Source organism: Prionailurus bengalensis, chromosome D2, assembly GCF_016509475.1.
Source record: "Prionailurus bengalensis isolate Pbe53 chromosome D2, Fcat_Pben_1.1_paternal_pri, whole genome shotgun sequence".
Taxonomy (NCBI): Eukaryota; Metazoa; Chordata; class Mammalia; order Carnivora; family Felidae; genus Prionailurus; species Prionailurus bengalensis.
In genome coordinates, this window is record NC_057351.1 from 32,505,003 (window position 1) to 32,519,959 (window position 14,957).

General features: G+C 40.5%; 2 protein-coding genes across 5 annotated transcripts in view; one reads left to right on the forward strand and one right to left on the reverse strand.

The window, feature by feature from the left end:
- Positions 1 to 708, reverse strand: part of ASCC1 (activating signal cointegrator 1 complex subunit 1) — a 111,671-nt gene extending 110,963 nt beyond the window's left edge. For both annotated transcript variants that reach the window (XM_043596579.1, XM_043596578.1), the window contains exon 1: positions 586 to 708. The gene's annotated coding sequence lies outside the window, so the exon portion shown is untranslated. The remainder of the gene's footprint in view (positions 1 to 585) is intronic.
- ANAPC16 (anaphase promoting complex subunit 16) lies at positions 398 to 12,397 on the forward strand. Of its 3 annotated transcripts, none has more exons than XM_043596581.1 (4): positions 398 to 518; positions 4,671 to 4,839; positions 10,707 to 10,781; positions 11,566 to 12,397. In XM_043596581.1, the coding sequence occupies exons 2-4, from the start codon at positions 4,698 to 4,700 to the stop codon at positions 11,679 to 11,681; spliced, it is 333 nt and encodes a 110-aa protein (XP_043452516.1). In that variant the 5' UTR covers positions 398 to 518; positions 4,671 to 4,697; the 3' UTR covers positions 11,682 to 12,397. The 3 variants fall into 3 exon arrangements, with proteins under 3 accessions (XP_043452516.1, XP_043452518.1, XP_043452517.1); XM_043596583.1 differs by having other exon boundaries at positions 424 to 518; positions 4,671 to 5,422; XM_043596582.1 differs by lacking the exon at positions 398 to 518 and adding an exon at positions 1,620 to 1,662.
- The last annotated feature ends 2,560 nt before the right edge of the window (positions 12,398 to 14,957 follow it).

Genomic DNA, 14,957 nt, shown 5'->3' on the forward strand with positions numbered 1-14,957 from the left:
CCATGAGCTCTGGAGTAAGAGCGTAGTGTCTCAAAGGCAGCAAACTTCGTCTGCCCTTCCCACTCAGCACTGGGGTACTGCTCTGAAAGGGGAGGGGGGGGGGGAAGACGGGGTAGATAAGCAATTTAATCCTGCCTCGTGGTAGCCTGGAGAGAGGAGAGCAGAAGGCCTGAAATGTCCTGGGGGAAGCTAACGCCCCGAATCATAAAGCGAGCAAAAAAAAAAAGGCGAGTACACCAAAACGACTGAAGAGAAAGGAACTCCAGGACTCCAAGCAAAACCACGGTAAGGTTGGGGGGGGGGGGGTGCGGAGAGACGAAGGACCCGGAAGTTCTCTCCCTGAGCGCGTTCACCACTTCCCTCCGCCCTGGCCACGCCCACCAGCGCGAGCGCGCGCACGCCGGCGCCGGTTCCTTCCGCGCGGGCGCGCGCACGCCGCCGTCCTCGTCGTTGTAAACGCTGCCGCTCCGGCTGGCCCTGGGGGCGGGGCTGTAGGGGAAAGTGCCAAATCCTCTGAGGTAAGTGGCCGAGGGCTCAAGGACCCCGGGAGCTTGGTGGAAGGGAGTTGATCCCTGGGATCCTACCTGCAGAGACTAGTAAAACGGAGAAGATAGGAGGAGAAACTGGAGCCTGCCGCAGAGGGAGTGTAAGGAAATTTCCTCAGGCCGCGCCGCACTGGGTGCGCATGCGGGCCGAGGGGCGGCGCCTGCGCAATGGGGCGGTGCCGGTGGCGTCGCCCCGTTGGGACCGCACGGGGAAGGAGGAGGAAGCGTGCCTGGGAGTTAGTGGGGAAACTGCCAGCGTCCTGACCCCTCCCCTTTCTAGCCCCTTTCTCTCCACCCGACCTAGTTTTAGCTGCAGCATCCATTTGGGTGGTAGTCCTGCTGTTTTAATTGGAGCCCGATGGAACGATTTGTTGATGATGGAATTTAGTTATTGCTAGTAATAACTTGCCATTGTACCAGTGTCCTTTCAGCGTCTTTCATAAGGAGACTCCTTCTAAAAGAAGAATTCTTTTAAGAAAACAGACGTAGATCTGATAGAAAGTAAAGCTTATGAATAAGAGGTCATCCCTGTCGTAAAGTAAATGTTTGATCATCCTATCACTGGACACAGCCATGCTGTGTCCCCCAAAATAACATTGCCCTGCTATGGGGATATCTACTGCCAATAGACTCAGCTTCGCTTATAAGGTTAAGCCCCACATTAGATTACTTACCATGAATATTTACTCATTAAACAGAATTTTAGCGAGTACCTACCTTGGGCCTGGCAGCCTAGTGTGTGCTAGAGTTGTATTAATACTGTAGATCTGCAGAATGAAGAAGAAAAAAAAAAACAGTAATGGACCAACTCTCATGACACCCCACTTGTCTTTCCCATGCATATAATCTTTGCTGAGCCACTAGCCCTGTGTTCTATCATCGTTCGTTAATCATTCGGGAAAGTTGAGATCCGGGTTCTGTTGCTAGGCCTTGCAGGTGGAAAGACAACTCGTTCCCCCTTTCCTAGATCACAGAATTATTTCTAAACTCATGAACCGTAAAATGAAAGTGTTAAGTGGGTTAATGGAGGGCATTTTCCCTCTTGCTGAGCAGACCCTTTCCCCTCTAGGAGCTTGCTGACTCTGTCAAATGGAGAGAATTAAAACTTTTCTCATGAGTAAGTGTGTTGGGACATACTGTGAATGCAAAACTGGGATCTGCATTAGGGGAAAAAAAGATTCAGGAGTAAATATCCATTACTAATTTTGGATAGCTAGTATTAAGTGTTTACTATGCCTGTAACTATTCTAAATGCTTTAGTTATATTAACCTTTGTGACACCTTTCTGAGGAAGGTACTACTATGATTCCGATTTCAGAGATGAGGTAACTGAGGAACAGAGAGGTTAAACGATTTGTCCAGAGTTATAGCAGCAAGTTAAATAGCAAAACCAGGACGTGAACCTAGGCCGAGAGGCTTCAGAGTCTGTACTCTTAGTGCTTTCATATGGCACATGATATGTCCACAAAGCCATTGCTTGAAAAGTGTCACAGCATAGAAGCTAACATTTCTATAGCTTGGTTTTGTTTGGTCATCCATAAAATGAAGGAATTGGATTAGATGACCTTTAAGGAATCTTGTGGTTCCTGTGAAATGTTTAATTCATTTAGCAAACATTTATTTAAATCAACAGCTACTTAATGTAAGCCAAGCATTATGTTTGGTTCTGATGATCAGAATGTGTGCCTTCATAAAGCAGTTACAAAGCAGGGTTTATTGTTAGTTTCATTTAAATTCCTCTCTTACCATCTGCTGATAGCATGCAAAATTCAACCTGTATCTTTAAAGCTAGAAATTACTTAGGTGTATTATTCTAACTCAGCAGAAAACTGCTTACCTGTGTAAAGGTACTTTGTGCTAATTGTGCACTCTAGTTTTCAACCTTAGCTGTTTTGTGTATTGAATGATAGTAGTTCTGAGTTTGAAAGAAAATGGGATGAAAGGGAATTCCTTTGATTATACTCAGTTTAGAAGTCACACTGTGTCTAGCCTTTGAAGCTGTCCTCACTCTGGCAGTCCCTAGGGAGCTCTGCTGAGCCACTGATTTCAAAATATAAAGCATCCCTTGCATTTGCAACTGAATAGAGCATTTATCAAGGTGTAGAAAAAAGATTTGGGGTTTTAAGTCTTAGGTGAGATATATAAACACTTCACAGTAGGTTCTGCTCTGAACTGATGGGAAATAAGACTGAGTACCTCTCCAAAAGATGGCTAAATTATCTGTATACTTTATTTGAATTCCAACAAGAATCCACTTAGAAATTTAGACCAGGTCCATTACTGCTTAAGTTCTGTTTAAAAGAGCATTTAAGAACCTGTCAAGCTATGTTTTAAGCTAGTGTCACCCAAAGATTGGATATGTATCCAACTTGAAATGTTGTTGGTGTTCTGACTATGATTCGGAAAGTTACAGAGCTCAGAGAAAAAAGAAAAGGTGATCTAATAGCAAAATTGACAATGTCCTTAATCAATTTGTATTTTTAAATAGGCTGACATTCTAGTTATAGCAGTTGCCTTACTGTTCCCATGTCTCCCTTCAGTTTTAATCAGTATTACTTATGGACATATAATGAAATAAAAAACTAAACTCTGCTTCCCTGACAGCCTTAAATCATCATCACAAAATTAAGGAAACAGAACAGCTGGCATTTCAGAAATGCACACTATATCATTTTTCTTGCTAGGACACTGGATTATGTATATATATATATGGGATTTATGTCTCCATAGTATTCTCTCATTTTTTCTGTTTTTTCAAAAATAAGTTCTGACTTTTGTAACAAATGTTTTTTGCAACTAGAAAAAAGAAGAAAATATCAGCTAAAATTCTTGGCCATTAAAGACAGAAATTCATTTTTAAAATCCTTTTAAAGTCATTTTTTTCTGTTTTTTTAAATTGAGCTAAAATTCTCATAACATAACATTAACCATTAGCCATTTTAAAGTATACAATTCAGTGTAAAGTCATTTTTTAGTCTAAATACTAGAGCTGTATTATCCAATACAGTAATCACTAGCCACATGTGACTATTTAAATTTCAATTAATATTAAATACAATTTTAAAATACAGTTTTTCAGGGGTGCCTGGCTGGTTTGGTTGGTGGAGCATGTGACTCTTGATTGCAGTTGTGAGTTCAAGCCCCACATTTGGTATAGAGATTACCTAAAAAAAAAAATTTTTTTTTAATTAAAATACAGTTCTTCAGTCACACCAGTTTAATAGCCACAGAAGGTCAATGGCTATCATATTGGACAGCACAGAAATAGAATGTTAGAACATTTCCATCATGGCGAGAAATTCTAGCACAATGCTAGCCATTCTTTTTAGAAAACGTACATTTTTTAGAATCTTAAGTAAATGTGTAATATAAGCTTCGATGGCAAAAGTAGTATTTTGGTTTTGAACTTCTGTAAGGAATCATGTGTTCAGTACAGATTTTCTCATTTACATTTGGGCTTTCTGATTTTTTAATATGACATGGGGTTAAACACAGCTGCTGTATTCGTAATAAACCATGAATTCAACGATCCATTTCATGAGCTACTTTGTTCTGGTTTGGGGATGCCACCAAGTGACCAATTTGGGTATTACATTTGGATGAAAAAGTTTTTAAAACATTTTTAATGAAAGGACAAATATGTATTTCCTAACCAATTCCCTTTCCTTGAGAACAGAACACAGTGTTATTCTGGAATTTTATTTGGAAAATTTTATAAGTGAATTTTTTGGTATGGCTTGGTCAGGACGTAGCCAAGACAAACTGTCCTATGAGGCATGTTGTTTTATCCTCATATAATTTATTTCCTCAGTCCAATTGCTACCTTGGCCCTGCCGTATCACCCTTTCATAACCCATAAATCACCCACAGTCGATCCCAAGTGATATAAACAGTTTGCTAATGGTAGGAAGTAGTGTTTTAAGTAGAAAAGCAGAATAAACATATTTTCACTTAAAATCCTGAGATTTTGGCCTGAGGCATTAGTAAAAGATTGCAGAAGTAGAAAGGATAGAAAAAAAGGAGAGCTTATACTAAACTGTATGCTGGCTTTTATGGCAGCTAGAATGAAACATTGTCAGTCTCACTTCCATAAACTTGCCAATCACTGTTTTTCTTTCTCTGTAGTGAAGTGAGAATTCTGCTAGAGAGGAAATGGCTGCCTCTTCATCATCCTCCTCAGCTGGTGGGGTCAGTGGAAGTTCTGTCACGGGATCTGGTTTCAGTGTCTCAGACCTTGCCCCACCACGGAAAGCCCTTTTCACCTACCCCAAAGGAGCTGGAGAGATGTTAGAAGGTGATCTCATGCTGCTTTTTGCTGAATAATTGGATTCTGACCTGCAATGAATATTAATTGTAAAGAAGCTATTAAGTGGATTAGAGACAAGTGTGCCCTGATTTCAGCTTCACATTTCATCTCTTGTCCCCATTTCAAAATGTTATGTTCAAAACACAAATCTTTCTCCACTGTCAAAATTTTGGAGCTGAAAAAGACTTTGGAAATCAAGGAAGTCATCTAGACTTATTTAGACCCAGAAAAGTTAAAGTGATTTGACCACGTTAAAGACAAAGTCAGCACTAGAACCAGGAATTCTCTTGACCTCCTGCTCCAGTTTGCTTTATCCTGGCACCAGTCTGCCTCCCTATGATGAGTAGGTTTGATGCGTTTTTTTCTAACCTACACATAGATTAACCTCATCAAATAGGTTCTAAGAGGAAAACTAATATACTACTCTTATATGTGAAGATGACTCTCCTGGCCCATTGCAGGACAGTGCTGTGTGGTTTTACTAGCACTGGAGCTGGATTTGCGTCAAATCATCCACCATCTTACTCAGCACACATTTGCAAACTGGCTGGCCAAGATCAGAGCACAAGCTGTAAGCATGAAACCGCACTGATACCCGAAATTCATTGGATACATGTCACTTTAGGAGCTAGACCAATAAATTCCTAATAGGGAGCATAAAAAATCACCTGAAGAGCTTATTTAAAATGCACATTTCTGGCCCACCTTAGAGATTCCGAATTAGTCTAGGGTGCAGCACAGCAGTCTGTCTTGTGACTAACATTCGAGGGATTCTTACAAAAGAATGGTCTGTAACTATAAACTATTCATCATACTTTGAAAAAAGTCAACAAAGAACCTATTAAGGATTCAAAATCTACTTGTTTGTAGCACTTTTGTGCTTAGTTACATATTGATCTTTTTTGCTTTAAATTGCAAATCTTGGTAAGTATATTTTAAAAATCTGGAGATCTCTGAGAAAGGTACAAACTATAGGCATCTGCTTTTGGGGGTGAACTTTATTCATTTATGTCGGGTAAAAAGAATTTTGGGTTAAGCCCAAACAGAAGAATCATTTGTGACAAAGAAGCATGGGAAGCCTGGGACCATAAGACTCTCTAGAAGTGGTTGAAATCACGATTAGTGAAGTAGACAATTGGGTAATGTAGTTGGTGATCCATCTGTGATGTACGTACTTCTGTCTTTGCCTTTTCATCTTCAGTTGTGTTAATCGAATATTCGAGTTGGCATCACTGAGTCTGGACATAGTGAACAATTGGGGCCTTGTTTACCATATGTTTACTAAAAATACATTAGGACTTCAACTGTATGCGGCAGACAACTGGTATTAAGGAAGTTGCCCACAAAAATCAAAAATTGCAGGCACTGAAATTGCTTAATGAGTTTTTAGCCGCAGAAGAGGAATCAATGTTTAACAATGGACTCTAAGATTAAAGTCATTTAAATTCTAGCTACAAGAGGAATTTGATACAGGAGGTACCTCCTTAGTCTCAAAGCTATAAGGGTTCTGTGTCAGCGTATACCAGATTACTTGGAAACATTAAAGAAGAAAGGCTACTGAGATTAGTCTGAATGCTGATGTTCTAACAAGTTTTAGTTCTCTCCATTTTTATTCCATCCCAGTGTGCTTCATGGAGGAAATGTGTTGGCTTTCTGTTGTAGGATGAATTTATATTAGGTTTAAATTCAAAGTGCACGGTTTTGATTCCCTTCCTTAGGTTTGAAGTTTTAGCTATATTTTAAAGCCACTTACACTTAAGGACAAACTATGAAAACTCCAAGATGGTCATTCCTGAACTATCCTGGTCAAATCAAGAATGTTGAATTGAAAAAGAGTACTCCTAAAAAGAATTTTCTTAAATGAAACCTAATAAGGATGTTGGATTTCGAAGCATCTTCTACTATGTTTATGGGTGATACTATTATGCAGCTAATCTAACGCACATTAACGGACCAGTTTTCTTACACCAGTTTAATTGAATATGAAAATAGAGTAAGAAAAGTTGCCTTTTCAGAGAAGGAAGACAGGCAATCAGGAGCCAAGATTGGGTACTGTTTATAACAGGTTCGACTTGATTTTGCATCCTCCTCATAAGTCTAAGGATAATAAACCAAAGTAATATACTTAACATTATGAATTAACTTTCTCACGCATCCACTTTGTAACAGACACCTCAAATAATGTATACATGGTCCCCAACTTACTGATATTTTGACTTAGGATTTTGTTACTTTACTATGATGCAAAAGCCATATGCATTTAATAGAAAGCATACTTCGGGTTTTGAATTTTGATCTATTCCTGGGCTAGCGATATTTGGTATAGCACTCTCTCAGGATGCTGGGCAGGAGCCACAGTTCTCAGCCACACAATCACCAGGGTAAACAACCGATGATACCATTCTGTACCCAAACAATCATTTCTGGTTTTCACTTTCAGTACAGTGTTCAATAATTTACATGAGATATTCAACACTTTATTATAAAATAGGCTTTGTGTTAGATGATTTTGCCCAACTGTAGGCTAATGCAAGTGTTCCAAGCACTTTTAAGGTAGGCTATGCTAAGTTATGATGTTTGGTAGGTTAGGTGTATTAAATGCATCTTCCAGGGTACCTGGCTGGATCAGTCCATGGAGCATGCGACTCTTGGTCTCAGGGTTGTGAGTCTGAGCCCCACGCTGGGTGTAGAGATCACTTAGAAAAATAAAATCTTGGGGCGCCTGCGTGGCTCAGCCGGTTGCAGTGCCATCTTCGGCTCATGTCATGATCTCACAGTTTATGAGTTTGAGCCCCGCTTTGGGCTTGCTGCTGTCAGCACACAGCTGACTTCGGATCCTCTGTCTCCCTCTCTGCCCTTACACCACTCTTAGCTCTCTCTCTCAAAATAAATAATGAAGTTGAAAATAAAAATCTTTTTAAAAAATGCATTTTCAACTTGATATTCTTAGCTTAGGATGGGTTTATCAGGATGTAACCCCATCATAAACTGAAGAAGATCTTTACAGCAGTTTTCAGCATTCTTCCTGCCCTTGGCTAAGATTGTCCTCACCCAGTTTAGTGAGCAAATTAGAGAATGCCTTCCAACCCAGAAGTAGCTGAATTTTAGTGACATTGTAGGCTACTGAAGTATAAATTATCTGGCATAGTCTAATTTCCTGCTGTGAGGTAATATTCTTTTAAATGAATTTGATAGCATTTTATTTATTGGAGTTGGCATGGCATTTATTTATTAGATTTGGCAATTTACTGAACTTTTCACTACTTATAACCTTTGCTTGTCCCTTAAGAGGAAAGCTGATGTATTGCTGTTTGGTGTGTTACAAAGGGTTTGATTACAGTTTCTAAATAGAAGATGGATTGCCCCAGGCTGACTCCTCTCTAGAGAAATTCCAGGCTTTAGATTGGTACAGATACCACATCTAATAGGATGTGGCTAAGCAATGGACTTTGTGGTTAATACAGAGCTGCAAGTCAACAAAAGTGTGTTCCATAGGCATAAAGTGATAAAGTGATACGCAAGTGCGTTTTTGAAAGATTAGCTTACATCTTTTTGCTTTGAAGTTCATTGCCAAGGGAAATATGCAAATGTTATAACTTAAGCATTTTATCCTAATAGCACCTGTGATTAAATGTAAGTGTGAGGTAGCACTTCCAAGAGCTTCCAGATACATCTTGGCCTGATCCTTATAGCCCATAATCCCCACTGCCTTTCGTGAAGTGAGATCCTAAAGTTTAGGATCAAACTACCTGAGAAGTGGGCTCTAATTCTCTATGCTTTGCTCTTTCTAAAATAAAACTTGAGTTATAATTTGACTCTTTAGCAAGGGTATGAAGAGGATAATGAACACTGGCATATTTACATAATAAACTGGACAGTATAATATTTAGGTAATTGAAAATAAAAAAAATTTTTGCTCAGTTTAGATTATCTGCTCACAAATGATTTCCATTCAGCCAGAGGAATGGGGTGGGAGGAAGGGATAGGATATTATACACCATATAGTTCAATATGTAGAAGAGAGGTTGAATTTAACGAATGTAGCTTTCTTCCTAAAGTGTAGCACTTTATGAAATAATATTTTGAAATATAACGTTATGCATATATTAATACATAATCTGAAAATAGTTACATTTTCTTTTTTTTTTTTTTTTGCATCAATTTTGAATATAATATTGGACAGAAGCCCTCTTGGTTGTACATCCAAGCCATTTGGATACAATATCTATGGTTTTATTGTTCACCATTTTAATCTTTTTTTTTTCTCTTTTTTTAAGTGAGTTCTAGCCCCAACGTGGTGCTTGAACTCAGGACCCCGAGATCACTTGCGCCACCAACAGAGCCAGCCAGGCACCCCTCACCCTGTTAATCTTAAAAATAAAACTGTCACATTATTTTATCAGCAAAAAAATGGGTTTGTTCAGGAATAGCAGGGAATTGTAATTGGGGACAAGCAAGCTATGGCAAAACCATAGGCAAGTCCAGAGAACATAGGAGAGGCAAGGGGGGAGCTGGGAGAGACTATTATAAACAAAAAGTCCATTGGCACAAAGTAGGCATTTGGGAAGTGTAGTGGCTTTCCATTGGCTGAGTTATGACAGTTTCTCATTGGCTAGGCTGTTGCCTGGCAAGGAGAAAAACCTTTCTTCATCCTGCTGGGGTGGCAAAATAATAGGCTTCTTTCTTCCTGCTGGGAAAGCAAGATTTGCCTCTACCTGTTGGAGTCTGCAATTGACCCTGAGTGTTAGGGCATGAGAGCTCCCCGTCCTGGCCTTCTGCCTCCATTTGAAATGAGGTTTCCTTTTATTTCTACAATCATGACTTCTGAAATCAGGTCAGCCTTGTGTGAAACTCAGCATGAAGCCAGAATGTGTTAGTCCTATCTCCTTGTCACTTAATAGCTGGGTGACACGCCAGCCCGTGACTGATGGGTGAGTGCTTGACACCTAGTAGTGCTGACGTGAACTACCACCTAAAAAAAGACAGCTGTGTCCTCTCCCTCCGTTTGTTTTAGGATTTTTGCAATACGACACCTTCCCCAAATGGTTTCTGCTACCCTTCTAAAAGTCACATTTTCTTATATGAGTTCCGTGTCTTTGGGGAGTATATTTTGCTGTATCAGCCCTTGCCTGACAAAGAATAACATGAACTAGCTTATGTTTCATAATCATCTTCCAAGTGCTGTTGCGACTGAGTTAGCTACCTTCTTGTTGCCAGTTCTTGGCACCACTACTATGCTAGGTTCTGAAATTGCACCATACTCTTATCACCATCCAAATTGCAGTGTTTTGGTTCAGTTGGAAAATCAAGGTTACAATTTGCGTTTACAGAATAAAATTTCCCAGCAGTGCTTTGTGATGGTCATAGTGATGTAACTTGATATATTAAAAATCAACAACAGCTATTCTGCCCTCAGTTTTACTTTTCAGAATGAAAATGATCTAGAGTTTTGGTGTACCTTTGTATTTGGATAGCACAGGAGCCATGTGGCCAAATGGGTCAGATGTCAGTGTTTGCCTGACATGCAGAATAAGAGAACATTAAGAAACTCTCAGGTTAGGAGGGGAGAAATGTTGACCAGGACATCACACTGAGGTTTCTTATTTTTGTTTTTCTAAATATTATTTTTAAACTTTGAAACAAGTAGAGGGACTGTTTTAATATTCTAGATATAGAAGAAGTAGCTTTTATAGCTAAGGACTGTTAGTTCTAAATGAAACAGAAGCCCTCTTTGTAAACACTGAAAACTGTACCCTGAATGTGAAAGCAGGGAAAAGAATGGCCACGCTTGCTTGGTTTATCAGAAGCCATAAAACCCTTAGAGCAGATTAAAACTTTTCCTCTTCTGTTTGTAGATGGCTCTGAGAGATTCCTCTGCGAATCCGTTTTCAGTTATCAAGTGGCATCTACGCTTAAACAGGTGAAACATGGTAAGCACATGAGTGTTGTATACTTAACTATGAGAACAAATTATGGGGCAGCGGGGATGGGAGAGGAGGATCAGAAAGGTCAGTGTGCTTTGTGACAAAAACTCCTGAAACTCTACAAGGCTGTTTAAGCGAACTTTCTAAATGACCTGCAGACAAAAACATTCCGTGATCTCTTAGTATATGTGCTGCCGAAGCGAGGACAACCTTCTGCGGTCTTAAGCCAGACGTCATGTCCACATTGAGGCTCAGAAGCTGAAGTCAGAAGTGTTAGTTTTCTAGAGGAGACTCTGCTTCCTACCATTCGTGTGTTGCTTTCCCTTCTCCTTCCTAAAAGCTTTTAATGTTCTCCACTGTTTACCATCATCATCTTCACCTTCAAGTATTTATGTGATACCTTATTGTCTGTCTGGACTCTGAGAAGCCCAGACTCTAAGACCCTGATAGCACCTTTTCTGCGGCCTTCATTTATGCATCAGGGAACTGTGTTCTCCCACCAGATCGTTTCTCTCTATTGAAGGCATAATGTAGGAGGGAAAGCTGCAATTGCCTGGAGCTCAAGGATTTTAGTACCAAATCGCTATGGCATGGAGGGTACATACTCCTTGTTTTTTGTCGTTGTTTTAGATTAAGTCTTCTGACCAACAAAGAATAAGACCTCAATTCTTGACTAGTGAGGAAAAAAATCCTTCTGGAAATTATTTTTAAACCAATCATCATGTTGGTGGGTGGTGACTGTCTCGTGGGAGATACCTTGTATTATATATTGCCTCCTTGACCCTTACAGATCAGCAAGTTGCTCGGATGGAAAAATTAGCTGGTTTGGTAGAAGAGCTGGAGGCAGATGAGTGGCGGTTTAAACCCATCGAGCAGCTGCTGGGGTTCACACCCTCTTCAGGTTGACCTTGCCCGGAAGGCCGCCTCTGGTGCACAGCAAGTGCAGGGCCAGCGAGGGACTTTTCTCGCAGCTTACACAGCCATCCAGAGATTCACAGCTCCATCGCTGAATTGTTAATTCGCATCCATGCTTGGTTTCTCTGTATCTATCCACAAGCAACAAATACTTAAATGTGTGATCTTGCAGGGAAAATTTTTGTTTATTTGTTTAAAAAAAGATTGAGAATCAGAATAAGACAATCGGCGTCAGAGAACCCGAAGGTTTGGGTTTAAGAGATATTTATAAAACTTTACAAGCCAGGTAGGACACATGCCGGAATTGGCCAACTGAATGACATCTCTGCTGTCATTCATGCAGTGCCTGGAATCCTCACTGGTCAAATCCAAGATCAGGATCTGGAGTTACACAACACAGCGTTTCTGACCTAAAACAGTTCTTCTTGCAGATGAATGTGATTTCAACTCAGGACCTGTTCAAATGAGGAATTTTAAAATTTCGGGTTTTTTTCTATTTTTAGACATCTAATTCTATAGATTCTAACTTTTTCTAACCTCTTCTAGACATGCCAAATGCTGGCAAAAAGAATTACTTTTTGAATGTTGAAGCACTTGTAAAAATAAATCTGTGAGCAAAATCCTTTTAAACACAGAAATCCTGAGTTCATCTTGTTGGTGGGCTCAAGCAATTCTGTAGCAAATAAATCCTTTGAAAGAGTTCCAAATTGGTTTTCTTTGTCCTTTCAAAGTCTCAGGGATTTGGGATACCAGGAAGAGGTCAAATTACTTTTTTTTTTTTTTAATTTTTTTTTTTAACGTTTATTTATTTTTGAGACAGAGACACAGCATGAATGGGGGAGGGGCAGAGAGAGAGGGAGACACAGAATCAGAAGCAGGCTCCAGGCTCTGAGCCATCACCCCAGAGCCCGACGCGGGGCTCGAACTCGCGGACCGCGAGATCGTGACCTGAGCCGAAGTCAGACGCTTAACCGACTGAGCCACCCAGGCGCCCCGAGGTCAAATTACTTTTTAGAAGAAGGGAGTCTAAAAACATTTCTCCTAAGCAAATGATAGATTTCCTTTATCCCAGGGATATTTGTCTTTACAAAACCATATGAACTTAGGTTGGGGTGTTTTTTGTTGTTGTTGTTTTTTTTTTTTTTAGAGAGCAAAAGTGTGCCCACAAGCTGGGGAGAGAAGCAGAGGGAGAGAGAGAGAGAACATCTTCAGCAGACTCCTCCGTCAGCGCAGAGCCCAACTCAGGGCTTAATCCCACGACCCTGGGATCATGACCTGAGTCAAAATCAAGAGTTGGATGCTCAACCAACTGAGCCACCCAGACACCCCAAATTTAGTAGGCTCTTACACCAGGATATGGAAAAGCCTGGAAAGCTAAGAGATGTCCTTTGTTCTCCCTCATGGGACCCCAGGGTCCACACTGTACACTTAGGAAGATCATTTATTTTAGATTGGATGCTAAAAAATTAGCATACATTTGTCTTGATAACATTTGTCTTTCTCCTCCTTAGTAACTTATACCCAACCTGTTTAGAGTTGCTTAATGATGAATAAGTATAATCCCAGTAGCAATTGGCCCTAATCTCAGGAGTTCAAAACGTTTAACACCTACTACCTGACAAGGAGGTGGTGACTTCATTGAGTCAGTAATCTTGACTCCCAGAATCTGAACACAGGGATGTTAAAGACCTGCTCATGATCACATAGCCCAGGCAGAAGGAGATCTTGGAATTTAGAATAGATTTCAGTTTATTGATAATTCAGCCCACTGCTCTAGTCTCTAAAGCACGTCAGAGCACAAAATGACCAGCCTGCAGACTCACCTGTTTCCATATTAATACCTCTCAACCCAAACAAGTTCCATATTTGGAAGCCATTGAGTTTCCTAATGTACTTTTTAGCACCAACCATCTTTTTTTTTTTAAGGCTATTTATTTATTTTTAAATGTTTATTTTTGAAAGAGAGAGAAGAGGGAGAGGCAGAGAGAGAAAGGGACAGAGGATCCAAAGCAGGCTCTGTGCTGACAGCAGCGAGCCCAATGTGGGGTTTGAACTCCTGAGATCATGACCTGAGCTAAAGTCGGACGCTCAAACGACTGAGCCAGCGAGGTGCCCCAGCACCAACCATCGTGATGATTGCCAAAGGAAAAATTAAAAATACCTAGACTGCAGTAAACCTTTAGATCACATTTCCAGTGACAGTTGAGAAGCCATCGCTAACTTTCTCTCATTGTTCTCATTTGCATAACTACAACACACACTGTATTACCTCATCTTTACCCTTTAGTATTGGGACTTAACAGAATTTTTTTCGGTTGGCCATTTTGTTTTTATGACTTCAGAAACTGAAGAAAACGCAGGGTTGCACCTTTCACAGCGATCCTTCGGCTGCTGCTTGAGTACTGTCAGAACAAGACCTTCACTATTTTTTTGAAGATGCCCCTCCCTCTCTGCACCTTTCTGTTGGTTGTCACATCTCATCATCCACAACTCCTGTTACCACGCTTTGAGCTTGAAGATGGTCCTTGCTGCTTATCTGTCCTCTCTGCACTCACTATGTGCCAGTCACTCACAGGCATTAATTATAATCTTCTCAATATCGCTGCAAGAGATGTAATACCCCCAGTACAGAAGACGAACTTAAAGCTCAGAGCGAGCATTACCCGCCAAGTCTGCAGAGCTAAGCAAATAGCCACGCCTAGGTTTGAATTCAAAGTCTCTCAGATTCCAAAGCTGAGATTATTTTAGGTGCACCATGCTGCACCCCACTGAGCCCAACCCAGTGCCTTGAACAAAGAAAAACCCTAACACCTTTTTTTAAATGATAAAGTGAATTAACTACCAGGAGGAAATAAGCTTTGTCACTACTCTCCCTTCTTCCTCCCAGTGATGGGTGATAAGGGGTCTCAAGCAAAATGAAGAGACAGGCAGTTCCTTGAGGAGCTGATAGAATTAGCTATTTGTCAGTGTCTACATAACTCTTTAAGGTTCAGCATGGTGAAAAAATAGATGCTTGAGGGACACTTCCGTGAACAAGGAGGAAGGCAAAGGGCAGATGACAGCTAATGACCAGGACGGCACAGCCAGCCATCCTAAGCAAGCTGATGGCAAGGGTGCCTCTGCAATAAAATGCTCTGCTGCTCCCAAAGCATTGTCACATATGCTGTGTCTTGATTGTCACGTCAGCCCTGCAAGATAAATGAGGCAAGTACTGTGTTACGGTTGAAACGGCACCAAGAGGGTGAGGTTCCAAGATTATTAACCAAG

Bases quoted from the DNA above. Each gene is read 5' to 3' on its own strand.
- ANAPC16 (XM_043596581.1), top strand. From the start codon at position 4,698: ATGGCTGCCTCTTCATCATCCTCCTCAGCTGGTGGGGTCAGTGGAAGT. The intron at 4,840-10,706 runs GTGATCTCATGC...TTCTGTTTGTAG, and splicing joins AGCTGGAGAGATGTTAGAAG to ATGGCTCTGAGAGATTCCTC. The intron at 10,782-11,565 runs GTAAGCACATGA...TGACCCTTACAG, and splicing joins GCTTAAACAGGTGAAACATG to ATCAGCAAGTTGCTCGGATG.